Genomic DNA, 22,733 nt, shown 5'->3' with positions numbered 1-22,733 from the left:
TTGGATACGAAATGAGCTCGATCATGAGGACCCGATTAGTGTCAAGACGTGTATTTCACGAAAAAGGGAGGAAAGTGGATTTAATTTTTGAAAATCCCGAAATATCAGGGAAAAAAGGTGGCGGTTATTCAAAAGTAGTATTTTTGGGAATCGTGCATTCTTTAAAACCCAGATTTTGTACCCAATATCTTGGTGTGCAAGATGCATCTTCCGAAATTTGAAAACCCAGAAAAAAGACCATATTTGGGTCTTTCCACATATGAACTGGATTTAGAACCAGTAATGTGGAAACTTAAACCTAATATCTATCGATAAAAGCATCCTAGTACATTAAACTAAAGAATGAACCAACACAGTTCTAGTGACTAAGATGCAATAGAGGCTGAAACACACGTAAAAGAGGAAAAAATATATAAGACCAAGATCAGATACTTACACAATGTAATCGGTGGGAACAGAGAAATGGATGACTGAACGAGCGGTTGCAAGTGCGATCTCACCGATTTAAAAAGTCCAACCGTGTTTTGTCTTCTCGGCTTGGAGAACATGCAAGAATTAGACAAGAATGGCTCTGGTATTTTCTCTCTAAAATTTTTTGAATGTAAGGGGAAAATGAAGAAGATGACCGGAAGCTTATTTATAGGCCCACGGAGATGTTGAAAGTCGAACTAATCTAGGCCATTGGCCAGATTCCGTGTCAAATCCGACGGCTAGGGATAAATGGCATGATGGTACCGTAAAGGTGGTAGGCGAACGACCTTGTGCAGATTTTCAAGGCACTCGAGTACCTTGAATAAGCAATACTCAACTGATGCGTGTCCATACTCGAGTGTGTGATGGAACGGTTCCCGAAGAAAGTAGTTCAACAGTTTCCTTCTCATAGGATTCGAACTAATACTTTTGAGGGGGCAAAATGTTACATCCAGATATCGAGACCTGAGGTTGTGACCACGAAAGCTGAATTCGTCAGGTGTGAGCTCGCAATACCTAAAGTGCATGGGTCGTGGTCCAGGTGCCAAACCTCGAAGCAAGGTGGCAATCTCGAAGATATGTAACCTCGAAGTTATTTATAAGCTCGAAAGACATAATATCGGAGTATGTCCGTTGTCGGGTGTCTTTGGATCAAGTAGCCCGAACTTGGATAGGGTGTAAGTTCGGAGTGTAATGACCTCGGTGGTATTTACCCACTCCTAGCTAGTCTTGGGGAAAGTTATACAACTCGTAATTTACTTAGAGACCTAGACTGGGATGATGCTGATTGCTGACCTCGAACGGCTTAGTGAGTCACCTGAGGAGACGCAGTCCGTGTGTTCAAGAGATATTTATTGTTGTAACTTCCCTACAATAAAGGGATATTAACTAAACGGTTATACGCCCCCAGGTCTTCAGGGGACATTTCCTTATATATGGGAGTTACAAACTTTAAAGTTATTAAATTTATTAATTTACAAAATAAGTGTGGGATTGGATTCTGGGAACTCTTCTATAAATAGAGATGTCATGTACCTTTGTAAATGACCGAAAATTTGTGATCTTGAGAGAATCTCTGGAGAATTCATCCATGAAGAATTTCCAGAAATTTCCTAAGTCTTAATAAAAAAGACTCGTAGACTAGGCAGAGTTAACTGCTGAATCACGTAAAAAACTCTTATTGTTTTACTGTATCATTCTTCTTTGCCATAGTTTTTACTGTTTACGTGCTCTACATTTTAAGTTGACGAAAAGCGGCGTCAACAGTGTGGTAACTGGTTATAATAATAAAAATTAGTTTTATTTTTAAGTGGTGTAGTAGTAACTAGTTACACCTATAAAAATAATTTTGATATTTTTAGTAATGTACCATTATCAAAATATCAACTGAATTGTAATTGGTTACTTAGTGAGATTTGGAAAAAAAAAACTAATATGAAAAAAATAAACTAAATTGATCGCGAAGGTAGAAATAGGTTTGAAAAACAAAATAGATATGAAAAAAAAAAGAACTAGTTGTGATGGTAACCAGTTACTTAACTAGACGTGGAAACAAATAGGTTCACAAACAAAAAAACTAAACTAGTCATAATCATAACTGGTTACAGATTCAAATCTAAAAAAAAAGAATCAACCGCCATAGTACCTGTTTACTTAGTTAGGTGTGAAAACAAAATCAGATATAAACAAACAAATATAATTTAATTGTTATTGTAACTGATTACAGATAGATCTTCATATATGAATAAAAAGAATCAGACGCCATTGTATCCGGTTACTTAAACAAATCTGGAAAAAGAAACCCAGAAATCAGAACAAATCGCGACTGTAACTGGTTACAGTTAGGTTTAGAAGTAAACAAATTAAATATGGAGTGCAAAATCAGATTTGAAATGGCAAAACCAGATGTGAAAAAGAAGAAGAAGAACAAAGAGAATAAAAATAAAACTAGATCTGAAGAAGAAGAAGAAGAAGAAGAACTAGAGGGGTACAGTTAGGTTTAGAAGTAAAAAAATAAGATATGAAGTGCAAAATCAGATTTGAAATGACAAAACCAAATGTGAAAAAGAAGAAGAAGAACAAAGAGAATAAAAATAAAACTAGATCTGAAGAAGAAGACGAAGAAGAAGAACTAGAGGGTGGAGGTACGTCGCAATCAGGGGCAGGGGTGGAGGTGCGTCGTCGTCGTCGGGGGCGGGGTCGGAGGTAGCATCGCCGGCGGAGGGCTGAGATGAGATAACCAAATGAGAGATGAGAGAAGAAGAAATGAGAAAAGAGAGAGAGATGTCATGAGGGAGGGAAATGAGAGAGTGATAGAGAGTTTTGTGTATTTATGATTATGGTAATCTATTTTTTATATTCTATGGAATTACCATATTAAATTTTGTTTTTCAAAACTTACCATATTTTGTATAATTATTCTTTTCCCATAAATATAGAAAGTATGTTTATTTTCCCCATGTTTATGTAAATTTCTCTTAAAAAATAGTTATTAAAGTGCCACAACGTGTAAAACTTACGTAATTTTACCGCAAATACCCTATTGTAAAATCCACTTGTATTTTTCTATTTTAACGGGGGAAGGGGATTCGAACTTGGAACTTTCTCTTTGTGAGAAAATATGTAATACCACTAAGCTATGCCTACGACTACACAAAATGTACTTGTATTATTACGTTGTGTCTAGCATTATAAATAGAGTAATTTGTCGTGTAAATACCTAAATTTTACACTTTATAATTATAAAGTGTAAAATTTAGGTATTTACATTGCAAATTAATCTTATAAATATAAATGAAACTTTGTATTAGTGACAAAAATCAATCTAAAATTTCAAACATGAACCCGTGTTTTTGTTTATTAAAAGTCCTAAATTCAAAATATACATAAACGTGTTTCATTAACTCTTACACTTGCAACTTGGCAAATAAGCATTTTTCACCTATACAATAAGAATAATTCTATAGAGCCTGTTTGAATTTTTTGTACGATCTGATTTTTTTTGTTTCAAGTACCTTCTATAATTTAGTTAATTATTTTAAAATTTAATTTTATGTGTAAAGTTTCTAAAAGCCAATAACTGTCCAGAATTTGGATGGTAGAAAAGTTAGAGTTTTGATTTATAGCAAAGTTCATACAAGAAAACTATAAAGAGTTTAATTTAAAAGGGTAGTTGATGCCATAAATATTCAATATTTTCACTATGTTATAAGTGCGTACCCAATTATTATTATTTTTGTGTATAAAAAATATTCAATGTTATAAAAACAGAGATTTCGTTACTATTTTTTTCGTATTTTTCTTTTAATTGTTAATTTAGTAAATATGTGTTGGTTACTTATTAAAATGTGTCTTTTTGTTAATACCAATAATTTGAGCTGACATGTATTTATTGAGTCAGCAATTAATAGAGTATACGGAGGAAGTAATAATGAAATTACTGTGTTTAGTAGTATTGGATATTTTTCAAAAAAAAAAAAAAAGACTAGGTACATTACTAAAACAAAGTAAAAAGGGTATTTATACCACCAATTACTAGGAATGACAATATAACCCATGGTTATTTGTTCTGAATGGGGCAGGAAAAAACCATTCAAGCGGGAAAAATGAACGGGATTGGAAATATCCGCCCCGCATATATATGGGTATGGTGTGGGTACGATATTAGCATAATCTATCCCATGCCCACTGATATATATAATAATTTATTTATTTATGTAATTTATATTTTATAAATATATATGATTTTATTTTTACTTATATATTATTAAATATATAATATATTTATATATATATTTTTTATGTTTTACTATATTTTACTTAAAAAATTGAATATATAATATTTTAAGAATATTAGATTTTAATTACTCAAAAAAATGATTATTGGATTTTAAGTTTCATATTATTTATGATGTTATTTTATTTTCGCACCTATATTATAAAAATAAAAAATTAAATTGATGATTATTACATTTAATCAAAAAGTTTTAATTTTCATTTTATTATTATCAATGGGTACGGGTAACTATGGTTATTCCTCATTATTTATTGGTTAATACCTGTATTGTCCGCAATTGTTAATGGAGCAGGTATGATTACATAATTAACCTACAAAGATGGGGATGGAAATTGAAAAACTGTCACCGATCCGCACCATTGTCATTCATACCAATTACCCTATTTAAAATAATTGTAAGAAAAGTTTACATTTATTCTTATTTATTTATTATAAGAGTAAAGATATTGTCTTGTAAACATCAATCAATTTCTCAATTATACTAGAGAAATCATCTATTGTTACATTCAAGATCATCTCTAAAATAAAATCTTGAAAATAATATATTTAATCATACTAAATTTAGCAAATAATTTTTCGGGTTATGCTCCCAAATCTAAATCCTATATCATGGTGAAAGAAATTCTATTGGTATATTAACATAAAGTTACAGTGTTATTTTGTCCTAAATTTTCTGTGCCAAATACAACACATAAACTCTGTGTGTGTGTGCGCGCTTTAGGCTTGAATAGTAAACAAACATATGAAATTATTTTTGGCTTTCAAGATTAGGAAAACGACCACTCCCACCACCAAACCAAGCCCCTGTCAAATTAACAAAATCGTACTCTCCTTCAACCCAAACCAAGCCCTCATTGGGCAAGTTCACAGACAATACATAATACAAAGAGCAAGCTATAAAGGGTCCAACCCAAAAAACCCAATGCCCATCCCACAACCCACCCCCAAACCATAAAGCTGGGCCCAAACACCTTGCTGGGTTTAGGCCCACACCCGCATAGCCTGGTCGTCCAGTTACAGTAATGGACACAAAAACAGCAAGGCCCATGGACCCAGACACAATGACACAAACCATAGCGAGCCCAAGTTCCTTGCACCGTCTTTTGTCAAACGCCACAGTCACGCCGATGAACAACACAAGAAATGTGCAAGCAAATTCCAATACCAAAGCTGTGTCGGCGCTTACCCCTGACGCGCCACCGTGACCGGTTACGCTGCAGCCACCAAGAGAGTAGTTTCTTGCATCGCTTGGGCTCATAACGTTTCTTATCACAAGAAAGCCCAAGATGGACCCAATGCATTGGGCTAAGACGTAGATGGAGGCCCGAGAAAGAGTTATGACTCCCTTTAAGGCGGCTATGAAGGTGAAGACTGGGCTCATGTGGCCACCAGATAATGGAACTGTTACGATTAGGAAAAGGAATGCTACTATGAATACTGCGAATGGGACTAGAAGCTTTGGGTCGACCTCGCCCGAGTCGAGGCAGGATATGATGGAACATGTTAGAGTGAACATCAGGCAGGCTGTGGCTACTGATTCCGTCAGTGCAGCCCTCCACATCTTGATCAACCAATGCACCATTCCCACGACACGTTAATTAACACATCAAACATCTTGATTAAAAAAAGAGTAATGATGTGTCCTGAGATTTAATTTACCTCTGGCGATCGAAATTCATGGGCACCAATGCAAGCAAGAAATTTGATCCATGAGGAGTACTTATGGGTAATCGTCATTTGATTAAAACTATTTGCATTCTCACCATTTTCAACCGTTGTCTTGCTCTGTGGATTAGCTTCACTACTGCTAGAGAAGACCGAATCCATATATTTAGTTTATCATCAAAATATCATAGATTAAACGTTCTATAGTGCTCGTTGTTTGCATATACGTGTGTTATAAAGATATATATATATATGATAATGATAATATCAATAGTCCAGGATGCATAATAGTATGGGATAAGATCTCTGATAGAACGAAGTTCCTAAGGCGTGGAAAACGATAAGGAGATAAAGATTTGAGCTTTTCTATGGAAGCATATTCATTTATGCTTATAGGTTATATATATATATATAGTAAATAATACTACGAACAATGTTATAATTTATCTGTTTTATTTGGATAATTTAAATTATTAATTAACCAAAGTTTTTTTGTGACATAAGCCATATAACATAATATTTTGATTCATCTTTTTTTTTTCTTTTAACTTATTTCTCATGCAACCCATTCTTTTTCTCGAATTTTACTTGTAGTTTTACTTTACTATTACTTTTACCCGGTAGAACAAAAGAATTAAAATCTTAAGTTGTTTTAGTTATTGTTTGGATAATTTACTTTAAAAATATGTTTTAATGTGTTTTTTTCCTTTGATTATAATACAAATAAAATAGAAAATCTACTATTAATTTTTTTTAAAATTTTTTTTCCAAAAGAGATTTTAGAAGAAGTTGGTGGAGATTTTTTAGAAAAATCTTCTAAACTCAAAATATACTATATAAAATTTATAAAACTTTTGGAGTAAAGTTCTTTCATAAGTATGCCAAACAAATCCTCACAAATTGATAAGGAAAGTACAAGAGACATATTTATTTTTCCCATATATATGGTTTCACTTATTTAACTATGTGAGTTTACAAATATGATAACATTATTGTCGTTTTTCATCAAAGCATATTCACACTCACACATATTTCCATGTAAGCCAAAATATTATCGTTAAACTATACCGAATGAGAGAATATACCAAAAATTTATTCATGGCCAATGAACACATTTCACTTGAAAAATATATAAAGAAATAATCCAACTTACAAATACCATACATAATCATCATCATATCATATCATATGTAAGACATTTTCAGTTGATGAAATGATGCTTTTAGCTTCCACGTGGAAATACCTCTGTGTACACATAAAAAGCCAAGGAAGAAATAGTGGGCCCAACCCAAAATACCCAATGTCGATACCAAAGATGACCCCCACGCACAAGAGCCGCACCCAAACACCTAGCTGGGTTCATTCCAGCCCCGGCGTAACCTCTCGTTGCCCCTATAACCTTAGCCGAGGCAAACACCAACAACCCCACTACTAACCCAACTAAGAGCATGACCAAAGCTTTTTTATGGGCCTGGGCCTGGCGGTGGTCGAAGCCCAATGTGGCCCACACTGAAGCCAATAGAAACACAAACGAGCAAATGATTTCAAGCCACAGAGCCTGGGCCAGCCCAATACCGACAACCACAGGCCCAATAGGCCCAGGAGTGATGACGGTGAGTGTACACCCTCCTAGCGAGTACGTCTGTTCAGTGGTGCTGTTCACCACGAGCTTAAGTGCTAATGCGCCTAGCACCGCTCCAGCACACTGAGTGAAAATGTAAATGAGCGCGCGTGAGAGGGTGATGATGCGGAAGAACACGGCGCATAACGTTATGGCCGGGTTGAGGTGGCCGCCGGAGACGGGTGTGGTGGCGAGGAGAAGAGTCGATAAGGTGAGTGAGATTAGGATTGAGATTATAATAAGGTTTGGTGGTGTGTAATTTGATTTGGTCTCGTCATATGAGGAAATGATCACTATTGTGTCTAGTGCAAACACCAGCACTGCCGTGCCAATTAGCTCTGCCAATGATGCCTTCCAAACCTGGTAAATTATAACAACCATAAATGTATAATCATATTATATAATATACAATTATATATATACTGACCTTGAAGGAGATTAAGTCGTTTATTAAGTGCTTCAGAAAGGTAATAGTGCGACTGGAGTGCTCCTTTCTCTCCTCATCATCATGACTACTTGGTAGATCAAGTGGTTTTTGTGGCCTGCAACATATGATGATCATTTGAAGTTTAATTTTGGATTATATATTTTGAGCACACTTATGATTTAAGTGTAAAGAAGTGTGATTATAATGGGAAACTGTGGTACTTTTCTTTTGAAAAAAGTTGAACTTTACTCTCGGAACTATAGACACTTTCTTCCTCATGATCAATATCCATGACTACTACCACTTTTTCGGCCATTAAGTTGCCCAAGACTATATTGTTCAATCAGTGTTTCATGTGTATCTATAAATTTATATATATATATAGAGTGAGAGAGAGAGAGAGAGAGAGAGAGAGAGAGAGAGAGAGAGAGAGAACTATTGTATCATTAATTATATAAATGAATGAGCAGTTGATCTAGTTGGCACTTTTTTTAAAAAAAAAAGGTTGAGTTGATTCCAAATTTTAATTTCAATTGCTTATCGATTTACAGAGCACCATTCGATAATTTGTTCACGTGGGGCTATGAATTCAACATCACATCAAAATGTGGAAAGTGATTAGAGTCAAGTAAGAAGCGTGCCCATCCCAAAACCAAATTGATAATGAGTTTTGAGATATATTATATAGCCATTCATACTTTTACTTTTACGTAACAATTTCTCACATATTTTTCATATGTGGAATATTCTCTAACGCATTTACATTAGTTCTTAAGGAAAATTAATGTGTTTTTTTTCTACAATAAAACTTAACCCATAAAAAAAATAATCATGTATGTTGCGAAAATATTTACTATTAATTATATAAAAATCTATCTATTATTTGTGTACTTATTATTTTTGCTATTGTTGTGTATGGTGTAAGATAAATATGGTTAAAAATTTCTTAAGCCATTTTCAAATAACCAATTAGCAAAGAACATTTTGTAGCCCTTCAAAAAAGAAATAAATTTTAAGAATGTATGTAGTGACTCATATATAATGAAATCTTAATAAAGTCAATGTGGATCGATCAATCTATAGAGGACCACTAAAGTATATATTTGATAGTATAAATATATTAGCATTCTCCCCCTATTAATGGCCGGCTAAGTTGGGTGATATTCATCAATGTCAATTAGCAATCTGTCTACCAACTAGTTCAAGATAGATTTTGGAGGCCATTTAATTCAACTGTATAGTTTATATACTGTTTGAAAAGGTTGAAATACCATTTCAAAAAGAAAAAAAAAAAGTTGAAATACTGCTTTTAATACAATATGAAATCAACGTGATTTTATTGTATATTCTTATACCAACTTTATAAAAATACGTGATAGAAAATGATAGGTGTCGTATATACATATACTAGGTGCAAATCACAATGCATATGTTTGTTTAGTTTTATTTAGAAAATTTATTAAGTTTTTATAATTGTTATATAAATTTTAATTAAATAAACAATATTATGTGTAAAAGAATAACATAAACATATTAAAAGAAAAATTAAACCAAAATATTATTTATGATTTAAAAAAAAATAATATGATAACATTTTAGATCACAAACTATTCTATATAAGGTACAAAACATTCACTACAACAAATTATACTTTTAATGACTTCTTATAATGTCTTACGCATATGGTATAAGACATTAAAAGTTAGAAGAGGTATGTAATGTCTTATGTGAGGAGACATTAAAAGTTTTATTCGTGACTAAATTTGTAAGTCGTTAAAACTATAAGGATACATTGCAAATAGACTAAGTGGGCCTACAACTCTATTTATGCTTGACTTTTAATGTCTCTCATGGGGAGACGTTAGAGGCTTCTCACATTTCTCCTAAGGAGACGTGATATATATTGTATATAATATATATATAAAAATCATTTATCATATCCATTTTCTTTTATATATTCCCTCTCCTACGTTATCTATCTATTATAATTATTATTTAATAAAAAATAAAAAGCTCATTTAAAAAACAAGACATGACAGGTGGCATCCCTGTCTCCACGTTTCCTATTTCCCATATAACCTACTACTACTGTAATGCCCTAGATAGCCAAGACCGTTACACTGTGTGTTTATAAAGTGCCAGACTTGCTAACCAAGTCATTTAAATAAAATCGTGTTATTGAAACTATTAAGGAACTAGGGTTGAAAGCATTTTGGTTTCAGAAGCCACATTTTCATTAAAAAAAACATTGTTTATTTACACGGGATCCCAAAAATATCAGTTTAAAGGCCGTTTACAAAAGTTACAAGGTTCAAATACATTAACCAGCCATACTAAGACAAAACGAGCAGTTAGGTAGATCCCTGTCTTGACTCACTCCTCGATCATGGTGATCGAACAGCTGGCTATGTACATTTCACCTCGAAGCTCTCCACCTCAGGTTTGGTCCAACTTGCCCTTGCCTTTACCTGCACCACGTAGCACCCATGAGCCAAGGCCCAGCAAGAAAACACAACAACAACAGAGCATGAACAATTAACAGACAAGTCAACATCTCACATTGCATCACATATACTCAGATATATCATCAGTCAGTATAATCAAGTATTCCACATACTAGGCATTTCAGTTCATAATGTTCAAAATTCACAAACAATAACCAGGGCTAGCGCCCTCAGGCCGCTCCCTCCGTTATCCCGTTGTTCTTGGCTCCCAGTGGCCAATTCGCGCCCTGTGCGCTAAAATCATGTACGACACTCTTAGACCGCTTTTACATGTCCCATGGCGTAATACCAACGTTGATACGATATATCTTTCGGGAGCACTTAGTCCCATCACAATCATACAACCGGGTGCAGTTTTCTTACCTTTCAATTCACTAGCTCCCGATGCCTCGAAGTCGCGAGCACGGTCCTCTACCCCGAGCCTCTCCAAAGACCTAATCACAACACAAATGAAACTTCCTTTGTCACTAATCAATCCAAAACTATTTCCCGGAACCAATTCCACACTCTCGGAACTCCTAAATCCCTAAAACAATGCACCGAAGGCATCCCCCGAACCCCCGGAGCAAAGGCTCAAAATTGCAAATTCCCATGTCCTGAAATTGGCCTAGCGCCGCGGCGCTGCCCTATAGGGCCGCGGCGCCTAGCATGTCAGAGAGCACACTCTGCCCAGAAACAGTCTTGCGCCGCGGCGCCCAAGAACAGGGCCGCGGCGCTCCTTCGCGAACCCAGATTTCTGGGTTTTTCCTTACGTTTTTCCCGAACCCAAATCATTCCAAACCATCCCAAATTCATACCTAAGCCCCAAAACCAACTCAAAACCCTTAATAGACCTCACAACAACCTAGAAACATCATATCCTAGCTCAATTACACAATCATTTCCAAAATTCACTCTTGAGTTCCATGCCTTAGCAACTCAAACCAGAAAGTTGAAAGCTTAAACCTAAACCCAAACCACACTTCAAATTCCCTAATTCATAACATAAATAAGCTTTACAATTACACAGAATCCTTACCTTGAATGGAGAGTCCAACCTCTAGCTTCCTTGCTTCCAGCTCCAAGTCAAGCTTATAACCCCACAAGCTGAATTTCCACAAACAGCCATAACTATCATTGAATTCCCACATTCAATCTCTGAAAATCCAAACTTAAATTCAACAAAGAAGAGTTCTAATCCTTACCTCTGAATGACCTTGGCCTAAGCTTGATTTTGATAACCTCAAACCCCTTGATTCTCCTTCCAAGAGCCAAATTCAGCTTCCTTCTTCTCCTTGTCTTTTGCTCTATTTCTAGGTCTCCAAAATTCAGCATAAACCAATTTCCCAAAGTGTTATACGTATTGTATTTTCCTTCAGCTGAAATTCACCTATTCACTGCCAAAAGACCACTCTATCCCTCCATAAATATCCCTTTCTAACTAAACCTCAAGGGCACACTTGTCTTTTACTAACATCGCAATTCTACCACTTTTCCAACAAAACCTGTTACTCTCTATGGTTACTAACAGTTACGCAGGTTACCAAATCACCAGTTACCATTATCTAGCTTTCTAGGACCGTCTCGGCACGTGCATCACATTGATATCACCACACCCACGTGGTACAAATCACATAGCATAATTATCACATAACATAATACACATAGTCATATAACATGCTTAAAATCATAATCATGCATCTTAATCATTAAAACAACACATAATTCCCATTATGCCCTCCAGGCACACTAATCAAGGCCCTTAAGCCTTATTAGTGAATTTGGGTCGTTACTACTACTACTACTAATACTACTACTACTACTACTACTACTACTACTACTATTATTAAATCCCTCCCCATATCACTTTCACTCTCTCTCTCTCTCCCTAATACCCTAGCTGCCTCCTCTTCTTCTCTATTTCTCTCTCAAACTCCATTGATCTCTCCTTCTCTTTCTCTTTCAGATCACCACGACCACCACCCACGGCCACCACGACCACCACACCACTTTCCCGCACATCTCTTTTTCTTTCTCACCCCCTCGGTTCCCTTTCTCTCTCTGTGACGGAAAAGGGACAGATCAACCAAGGTGACGACACAGTGGCTCTTAACATCGACTCCTTATTTATCTCGATATCGATAACTCTTTATTTTTTTGTCTCTATCTTTCTCCAAATCTCTTTCTCTCATTTTTTATGTTTTTGTAGGTGACAGGTTTGGGTGGTAGTTGTGCGATGGGCTTATGTGGGTGGTGGTGTGATGGACGTGTGGATTATGGTGGTGCCGAGTTCTTTGTATTTGGACAGATCTGATTTTTTTTGTTTGAGAGAGAATTTTTTTTTTATATTTTCTTATTTTTGGATAGATTTTGTTCTTGGGGTAGATTTGTCCTGAGGTTCTTAGTGCATATCTGTTGAGTTTATGATTGTAGAATGTGTTTGTGGAAAAATTAATTTAATATATTTTGGTTTGTATATCTACCTGTTCAAATGAAATAGCAATGGAAAATGCATACTTATTGAGAGGGCAATATCTTATTAATAATATAATTATTAATTATATATAATATATATTATTAATAAATATCAATATATATAAATATTATTAATTAAATATATTGATATTATATTAATAATTGTTTCACCTAAAAACTAGCGTGATGACATGGCAAGGATTTGAGACATGTGACAGCTAAATAACAGGGCAACTAATAAAAGGTCTAGTCGATATTCGACCAGCTGATAAGAAATCACATAGATGCATTAAACAGCTGGACATACCCTATGAAAGTAGCGATAAACAAGGGAACAAGAACCATTGACCAGACTGGTCGATACTTAGCCAGAGCTGGTCGAGTGTCCTTAAAGGAGTCACCAAAATCTGTGATCTTAGGGATATTTCTTAGATTTTTCTATTTAAAGTGTAACTGTATTAATTACCCATTTATTTTATTACAATTTGTTACTAGAATCATGGAAGGCCCATGACCCATTTTGTAAATTCCTAAGCCTATAATTAGAATCTTAGTGAATCATTATTTTTTACGCACTAAATATTTTAGAGAGAGGTTGTCATACTTTTATACACCGTGTCTTGTATTTTTCTAGCTTGTAAAACTCAATTGATGCTAGATCATCTTATCATGGGTTTGAACCTTCTATAGGAATAAAAGTATAAGTGGATGTAGGTTATTACCGATATTCGGGGCCGAACCACTATCAACTATTTGTGTCATTTATTATTTCTAATTTAATTCTTATTTTTACGTCGTTTACTTGACTCCGTGTCGTTGGCCAATTTTGTGGTAAACATTTTGGTGCTTTCATTGAGAGTTGAACTCAAGGACACCTACAATCAGGATTTTCACTAAGCATGCCTCCTAAGAAGATTCAAAGCCAACAGACAGGCTAGACTTCTAAAGGCCCATAGGACCCACCTCCACCTCATCCCATAGGAGTTGGTGAAGAAGAACCTCAGGTGGAGTTAGAGGAATTTAGAACTTACAGTACGGTGAGTCGAGCTCGTCTCTTGGCGATGAACTGTACATGTCAGGGCTTCCCACAGACTTTTTAGGAGCATATTTCTCTGATACCATATTGTAATGCCCTGATTTCCCGAGACATTACATATAAAAGTCTATATTAAATTGATAAGCATTTATGACATAAAAACTTATTTATTGAAATAAAACTAGGCATGAGATTTCATTATTTAAAATAAAAAATGTTTAACACTTAACTAAAAATCATAATGACATTAATAAACCATTTCAAGTCCAAAACAAAAACTAAAACGTTCCAATCCGAAAACATTTTAAAACTCTAAAACATCACCCACCGCTAACATGTAAGTTCCATGCCTCTAGCCCGCACCACTCACTCCTTTGTCTTGCCTTTACCTGCACACAGAGTACCCATGAGCTAACGCCCAGTTTGAAGAGCTATGTAGGACATAACCCCCCAACCAGATAACATAAGCATAAATAACAATTTCACAATTAACCACATGCGATATAAACACAAGACCACAGTAAACATCCAATGCGTGTTGTACTCACACACATACATCAGTCTCATATTGCACATTATACTCACATAAGATAATCAACTCACATCCATGTTGATCAGACATGAAATGTAATTTTCCATTCCTTGTGCTATACTCACACTTGGCATTCCCATGGGGCATCTCATTACCATGAATTGTACTCACCCAAGATAATATCTGCAAGTGTTGTGCTCACACAAGCAGCAGTTACATAGAACACACATATATTCTATCATTCAAGCATGTTAACTATCTAGTCATTCCAGCACTATTCTCATGCTAACAACACTATCATAAAATAACCAATTACAGAACATAAGTACATAAAATAACAAACCATATAACAAGGTTGTATGCTTAAACACACACCCTGTGTGCAGATGTCCACTCTTCTTATGATTTTGAATTGTTAAGAGGCCCTCTAAATCGTGCTTAAACAAAAAGAAATGAAGGCTTAACCACTTGGTTGTTGTTGACCGATTCTAAGCCTAGGGTTAAGGAATTTCTTTCATTTCTTTTAAAATTAAATAAAAGAAATGGTGATCTTATTACAACTGATTTAAATTTCGAATTTAATCAGTTCATTGAATTTTAAATCATATTCTAACGTCCTCTAAATGCCCCTCAACCAAATTCAAACATAGGGACATTATGGTCATTTCATAATTATATGCAATTACCATTATTTAATCAATTTAAATAATAATGCAACAAACCATATAATAAAATAAACTCTTATCATATTATTAATGTTATTATGCTCATAATAATAATAATATTCACAACATAAATAAATAATTAAATTAACCTGCACAATTAATTATTTATTAGGCATTATGCACATGTCGTGATTTAAATATCATTCCAATTCTCAAACATAAGAAATCGAGAATCTTTATTATCATTGGAATCCATACATATCTAAACCGGTAAATATGTAAAATGACAAAATACCCGTAGTGGCAAAATTACGAAACTACCCTTCTAGGAAAACAGATATTACATCTTTAATTTGCGCAAACATTTTTCTTTCTTATATGGGTGATTGGTTCAACTGAATCTTACCCAAATATCAAATAGTTATATTTTTTTTAAGTTTATCAAATTTAATATATTATTTATATTTTACATATTTAATTTTTGTAGTATGTATTTTTATATTATCATTTAAATTTATAAATTTTATATTATAAATTGAAAAAATGACATTATCTATCTATATTTCTAATCTATATATAAATATATTTAATTAAGAGAAAAATCTATAAAAAAAGTAATACTACTATTATAAAATATCTATATAAAAAAAAAAATATTATTAATATTTTCATTGTTTTTTTACAATATGGAAAATAATTTTCTATATCTATATATCTATATAAATGATAGCTTTGAGGAGATGAGGTGACACCATTTTCTTCTAATCTTCTATTTTCTCTATTTTGCGATTTTTTTTTCTAATTTTTTATTGAACATTCATTAAAATAAATAATTAATTATCAATTTAAAAAAATCTCTATAGTCTCACATGGTTTACAAACCATTATGGGTATTATACATTTAGTCTATTGTTGACGCAATTTTTCGCCAACAGTAGATTTAGAAATCTAATAAGAGTTTTAGTGCTTATTTGTAAACCATAATGAACTTATATGAACACACACAATTTTACGTGGTTCAGTGGTTAAAATCCACATAGTCCACGAGACAGTATTATTGCTCTTCTCTTACAATTTCTGCAGAGTTTCAGTAATACAAAAAAGGGAGTCCCCTTTCCTGTCCATTATCCCTGATATTTATAGTGGAATTTCTTGGACAGGTTTGGGTAAATGTGTGCATAAATATGGTATACATTTAATACAAATAATTACCATTTACATAGGCATATGATTGCCTAACAAAATATGCTCCTGTTGTCTCGGACAATAAATAATAAATGTGCAATACAACATGGGTATTAATGAGCGTATAGAGTACCTCCGAGTCTCTCGGGATCCTTCAGTATGCATCATGACCAGGTTTCCATGAGCTGAACATATTTAGAGAGCCCTAAAGGGGATCCGACCACTATATGTCTCAAACTGGACCGTCATCCTAAGAGGCGACCTGCCAATTACCTGAATGTCGTGCTGTCAAGTCCTAACTCGAGCTACTCACATCATCATTAGCTAGATGTTCTATTCATCTACTTTTTCCATATATTCATCTGCCAATTGTACCCCTAGCTGAGTGATTAAACTCGTGCTAATTTTTAGGGTACAACATTTTCCCCCCAAGCTCCTGCTCGTGCTTGACGTCATCACTTTCTGACACGCAAGTTTACGTGTAAATAAGGAGATCAGACATGAACCTTATCACCTTTGCATTTAAAAACTTTCCTTTTAGAAACAAAAATCCCCTTTTCCTCTCAAACTTTTTCCAAAAACCTTCATCGCCCTTCAGTTTCTCAGTAGCTTTCAAGCTCCTGCCTGTGGACGCATCGACATTCTCTTCGAACAACCGTATAAACTGTAAGTATTTTCTCATCTGTTCTTGAATCTTTTCACTTCTTTATTTTCCAATGACTTTTTTTTTATTTCAAAAAACACTCTTTGTACAGTACCTTTTCGTGTTCTGGCCATGTCTGAGTTTAAATAGAGTTCGGTTTAGGCTAAAAGAACGACACTATACTTGTATAGAAATAGAGTATTAAAAAACTGGGCAAATTTTTTGGGTTTTGCAAAGAAAATTTCATTGGTAAATCGATTAGGATACATGTTTGGATGTAGAAGCTAAGATGTTTTTAGGTTTGGCTCTGGGTAGCTTATGTGGGTCGTGATTTCTTAAGCGGTTTTGCATTAAACTGCTTTAAAAAGAAAAGTAGTGGGTCTGACGAGTCTGACACACGAATCCCGAAGTATCAGGGAATTTTTCAAATTCATAGCGTGTGGCCTAGGACTATGCTTGGAACCACGTGTTGATGCTAGGACATATCTTAGCTCGTGTAAATTTTGAATCATTAAAAGTAAACCACTCAAACCCTCGGGTCATCGTACCTTTATCGCCATAGCTAGTAATAGTCCCAGGTCACCACTAATAGGCCGCTTTGTCGTCAGGTGAGCAAGATCATGGCCCCACCAAAGAAAAACATTGCAAGCTCCTCTACTCAGAATAAGAATAAAGATAAGAAGATTGTGTCCAAATCTCCAATTCCTCGCTTTGACCCAGTGGTGGAGAGAGAACTTGTTGTTGACCCCAACGCTTTTTTCGAGGCCGAGCACATCGTTTCCCGAATAACATCGCAAGGGAAAGTGAACAAGATGTTGGGAATATATGGCTTTAATCTTTGCAAATCAACAATGAATTATTATAATAATGCAATATTCCAAACCCTAGATGTTGATCAAGATTCAAATTCAAAGTATGAAAGGAATTCTTGATAATCAAAGAACATGTTCATGATATGAATGTTAATCTTGAATATAATGAACTAAGTGATTAAATTATGATAAGATGAATTTAGATACATTTAATCATCAATACTAACAATGTATAACATAATAGAATCACAAAATACAAGATTAGGGTTAGAGAGATACAACCATTGTATTGAGCAACTTGAATCTTCAACTTGGGGAACTTCTAAGGCTTATACACAATATGAATATTGTTGTCCAAAATCTCTATTCCAAGCCTTCCCAATTGCTTGAAGCTTCAACTAAGTAGAATGAGATTACGGATTGAACCAGCCTTGAAACTCATGCAAGGAAAGCAAGCTTGTTGAGTTTCTTGGAGAAAACTTTGGTCTTAGAGAGCTAGAGAGAGAATGAGTTTTAGAGAGAGAGAGTTAGAAAGTGTGATCAAGGCTTTTCAACTCTAATAACCCATATGTATAGTGTAGGCATCATCATTAGTCTAACCAATAGGATTAGAGCATTTAAAACACATAATTTGGAGCATTTTACTTAAACTGTGCGACCTTAAAAGACCGCCCAAGCGATGCATCGCCTGCTAGGGCTTTTGAAGCTCTTCGCATTTAGGCGATGCTACATCACTTAGGGGGCGATGTATCGCCACCCTTTCTGACTTTGGACCCCTCCAATGGTCCTCAAATTGCTCCATATGCTACCAAAATTTTTGGGAATGTTTGGATACCTCATTGTATCACTTTAGACCCATAAAAGTCACTCTTAGATGCCTTCTACACTATCTCATGTTTTCACTTCTCTTTAAGTGAAAATCGTTAAGTGCTTTGCACCTCAACGTGTAAACAACTTAACCATTATATTTAACCAATCTCAACAATCCCCCACTTGGTTAAATATAATCCGCTCTTCTTAGCTTAACAATTTTGGTGCATAAAATAAAGTATCTTTCGATTTGAACTTTGTCTTAGTGAAAGTATTACAAAGTCTTATCGAAGTCATTGGTGTCTTAAAGATTGAGCCAAGTACTCATTAATGATAAAACCGGTAACACCACACACACACCTCCACTTGACCATTCATTTTCCCACTTTTCTCGCTTAGCACTCATATGGCCATGTGCTCATCCATTTCATGAACTTTCCGGGGAGAAACTCTAATTCCCATGAGAGGTGGCACCACCTCTAAGTTCACATAGGTGAAGTTCTTACAACATATTTTCTACCTTTAGAGATGCTTGTTGCACACAACTGAACTTCATCAAAAGCTCTAGGCTTAACCCTCACTCGATAGCAACCAACACTAACCCTCCTTGGATGGAACTCATATTTTAGTGTTGAAACTATTCACCCAAAAGCTTGTTCTTACCCATTGAACTCTTACCCTTGATGTTTACAAGTTTGGAGTTGGGTTACTATAGAGGCTGAAATCTACAATGATCGGAAATGATGGATCGCGGGCACTGACAACCTGTAGAACAAAGGAAGAAAGACCGTAAAAACCTTGGGACACCGGGGTCGTGCCAGCCGAAGGGACTCTGACGATCAAGTCAGTAAGCAATTCGAGTGTATAATAAAGAAATGTAAAGAAAGTAAACAACAAGTAAATCCATCGTAGAGTGGCAGTGATGGATGATCTAAGTGACCGGTCTGACAGTATTCGAGAGAGATTGAGAGCTTTTGAATCAAATGCACCTTTTCTTTCTTTGAGGTCCAGAAACTTGCTTTTATAGAGTTTTCAATGGTATGTTGCTTAGCCACTGAGGAGTGAGCGTGATAAGCGATCTTCCTCCTGAAAAGGAGGAAGACCTATTCTCTTGGGTGAGTTATAGATTGACCCAACTCCCTTGCCCACGTTTTTGACTTGTTTTGTTGCTATAAAGCTTTTTGGGCTTACAGAGTAGTCAAAGTGCAACACTACTCTTGATGAGTGGGCTAAGGTTTGTTTGGGGCAAAGATTGGGCCTGGTTGTTCAGAGTAGTTTCTTACGGGCTTAACTTGATGGTCTCTTTAGTGTTTAATGGGCTATAGTTTCCGATTGGGCCGATGGCATAATTGATTTGGGCTTGGTGCAATTTTTTGGCCACTACAGTTTGTCCCTTACTTTTTGAGTCAAGTTAAGTTGGCTCGGAGAGTAGTAGCGTCGACTGGCAAAAAAATTAAGATATGCAGTTTTGACCATTCTATTGAGTGTCCTATAGAAAAGGTGTTGGATGTGGAGAGCAACTTAGGGTGGAGTTTGGAAAATAATATCAAGTGAAAGATTAAATATATATATACATATATATAAAATGACGTGATGGCATTCCATAGAAATGATCAAGGTAGAGTTCATGTTTTCTTTCTGAGTCAAGTTAACAAAATAATCATTCTTATTTTGGCAAAATCACGTTACTAGGTGTAGATAGAATTATATATATATATAAAGTAACATTTGTCATGTATTTTGAATATACCGCACGATATCTGTTTTTGGGCTTCGTGGGCCTATGTCCTTAGTCTATTTCATGCATATAGCCTTAATGCTTGACATCAATATTGTGGTCAAAATTTAGACGTATACAGACACCTGATTCGAAGTTTGACAACCCCTCAAGTTGTCATGTCCTTGGTAAGAGCTGAGTCTTTTTATTCTTTTATTATATCATTTCTATAGAAGTTTAATATATCAGTCATTCTTATTTTGTCTACTGGAAGAGCAGAAAAAAGAACGACATTTAGGACTTCTCACCTCAGGCCAAAGAAAGCGAAAAATTCAAGTTTAGTTCTATATATATTGGTATATGTTTTTGGGTTTAGTTAAAATTTGGATGGTATTTAAAAATGCATTTCTAGGGTTTTCATGAAAGGTTTAAATGTTCTTGGTGTTCTTGATATTTTGGCTTTTTGATCTAAAATGAATGGCAAGAAAAATTTAAATGTGTTTATGGGCTTTTGTGTTTGTAGGCTTTTTCTAGGTTTTGATTTGGCAAGTATTTTGCCCAAAATTTGACTAAGTGTTTGAGAAAATTGGATGGATTGTAGAATGAGAAAATACTAGTCTTGATATCACATATTTATTTGGGGATTGTAGAGAGTTAGAATTGGTGGACCCAATGTTGTCCATTTGTCTTTGGATTGTAGTGTACCAAAAAGGGTCACTCCCAAGTTGTTTATCCATCTAGGGATCGTAGGGTACCAAAGAGGGTCACTCCCAAGTTGTGTATCCGTCTTGGGATCGTAGGGCACCAAAGAGGGTCACTCCCAAGTTGTTTATTTGCCTAGGGATCGTCAAGTACTAGATGAGGGGGCACCTCCATTTTGGTGTCCCTAGTAAATATAAGGACAGTCGCGGGGATGTGCCACCTAAAAACTTATTTTCCTGTAGGGTGATAAAAAAGGGAGTACCCCTTAGGCTGTCCCTAGTGTAGGGAACTGAGTCGTAATACTTTGGTGGATCGTGAATAAGTGTTACGCGCTAAAATGAGACACTTTTATTGGTGTTTTCCTATGGAATTGTCGTGTGTGGGAATAGAGCCTTTGAGGTTCTATGTCCTTAATGTGTTATATGAAATAGCCATTTAGGCTTTTTGTGCTGTAATATTATATATATATGTTTATGATTTTGACAACCTATGTCATGAGTAGGAGTTAATGTCGAGCGCCGGGGGTGCGTTCTACCCCGCATTTGTAAAGGTAGATTCCAATACTGATAGTAACAGTCAACAGGTTGTCAACATGGATGACGATTTTGGTGATGAGGTCCTAGATGCTTTGCCTATTAATCCTGTTACGGTAGTAGATGATTATTACGGTGAGGATATTGAAGACTATGATGCTGTCGGGTTGGCGGTACCTGGCAAAGAAGCCCCTGTGATGGGTTATATCTTGGCACAATTGGTGGGTGAAGATGATGGGCCAAGCTTTTCTGGTCGATCACAGGGTATTCTGCGGGCGAATCCTGAAACCCAACTGATAGTTCCCCTTTTAGCTAAGATGAGATTATCTTTTGGTATTCCTCATAGTATTAAGATGAGGTTACCCAGGTTTGTCGAACAGGTTGATTGGGATACCCTTGGTTGGTGTGGTATGTATGAGTACACCTTTCATCAGGGCTTCAGGTTCCCCTTCCCTCCTTTTGTTTCAAAAGTACTTAACTGGTATCAGATAGCCCCTAGTCAGCTAATGCCTAATGCATGGAGAGTGCTTTTAGGCATCAAAAGGTTTACTGAGGTGTTTGGGATGAGTGTTGAGTTAGTAGAGTTTCGTGTTCATTACACAGTGAGAGAACATGATAAAGAGAAGGGAAGATATAGTTTTGTGTCTCATAATGAAGACGAGTCCTTGGTTTGTAATATAAAATCCAATGACCGTGGATGGAAAGAATACTATTGTTTCTTCCATGGAAAGGAAATGTTCACGCCTGGAGCCGATAGGTTTCCTACTAGTTGGCGGGTATTAGGTAGGTGTTGCATGCTAGATTATTTTGCCTATTGTTCTTGTGTCTTTTTTTTCCAACCCGTTGAAATCCTAATGTTAGTGTTTTTTTTTGTAGATAAAGAGTTGACAATACTTCCTGCTTTGTCGTATAATATTGACCAGAATTTGAAGAAAATTTTAGCAATCCCTGAAAAGTAACGAAGTTGGAAGAAATTGCTGAAGGAATCAAATTTGACTTCTAGTTTTCTTTGGAGCAAAGTCGAGGGGCGGAGTGAAGGTGTGACGCCCCACATCACTATGGCTGCTTTCTGGAATGACGACTGGCCCTACAAACCAAGACAAGTCTTTCTAGCGTGCTTTGTCCTCACTCGCACACTTCCTGGGAAAACTTCCCAGGGG

At 35.5% G+C, this 22,733-nt stretch overlaps 2 protein-coding genes across 3 annotated transcripts; both read right to left on the bottom strand.

Annotated features, from left to right (window-relative positions):
* Positions 1-5,015: 5,015 nt before the first annotated feature.
* On the bottom strand, positions 5,016-5,832 carry LOC133795224 (probable aquaporin PIP2-8). Its single transcript, XM_062232700.1, has one exon. The coding sequence runs from the start codon at positions 5,826-5,828 to the stop codon at positions 5,016-5,018; it is 813 nt and encodes a 270-aa protein (XP_062088684.1). The 5' UTR covers positions 5,829-5,832.
* A 1,172-nt stretch (positions 5,833-7,004) lies between these two features.
* On the bottom strand, positions 7,005-8,350 carry LOC133788800 (probable aquaporin PIP2-7). 2 transcript variants are annotated; one of them, XM_062226403.1, is made up of 3 exons: positions 8,202-8,350; positions 7,981-8,095; positions 7,005-7,913 (listed from the first exon to the last, which is right to left on the bottom strand). In XM_062226403.1, the coding sequence occupies exons 1-3, from the start codon at positions 8,294-8,296 to the stop codon at positions 7,155-7,157; spliced, it is 969 nt and encodes a 322-aa protein (XP_062082387.1). In that variant the 5' UTR covers positions 8,297-8,350; the 3' UTR covers positions 7,005-7,154. The 2 variants fall into 2 exon arrangements, with proteins under 2 accessions (XP_062082387.1, XP_062082395.1); XM_062226411.1 differs by having other exon boundaries at positions 7,005-8,095; positions 8,230-8,337.
* Between the last annotated feature and the right edge of the window lie 14,383 nt (positions 8,351-22,733).

This window comes from Humulus lupulus, chromosome 1 (genome assembly GCF_963169125.1).
Source record: "Humulus lupulus chromosome 1, drHumLupu1.1, whole genome shotgun sequence".
Classification (NCBI taxonomy): Eukaryota; Viridiplantae; Streptophyta; class Magnoliopsida; order Rosales; family Cannabaceae; genus Humulus; species Humulus lupulus.
The sequence above is the reverse complement of the archived record's forward strand: the minus strand, read 5'-3'. Positions and strand labels throughout refer to the sequence as shown.

Coding starts and splice junctions, on each gene's coding strand:
- LOC133795224 (XM_062232700.1), bottom strand. CDS start 5,828: ATGTGGAGGGCTGCACTGACGGAATCAGTAGCCACAGCCTGCCTGATG.
- LOC133788800 (XM_062226403.1), bottom strand. CDS start 8,296: ATGGCCGAAAAAGTGGTAGTAGTCATGGATATTGATCATGAGGAAGAA. Junction 8,096..8,201: donor CAACTTTTTTCAAAAGAAAA/GTACCACAGTTT, acceptor CATATGTTGCAG/GCCACAAAAACCACTTGATC. Junction 7,914..7,980: donor ACGACTTAATCTCCTTCAAG/GTCAGTATATAT, acceptor ATAATTTACCAG/GTTTGGAAGGCATCATTGGC.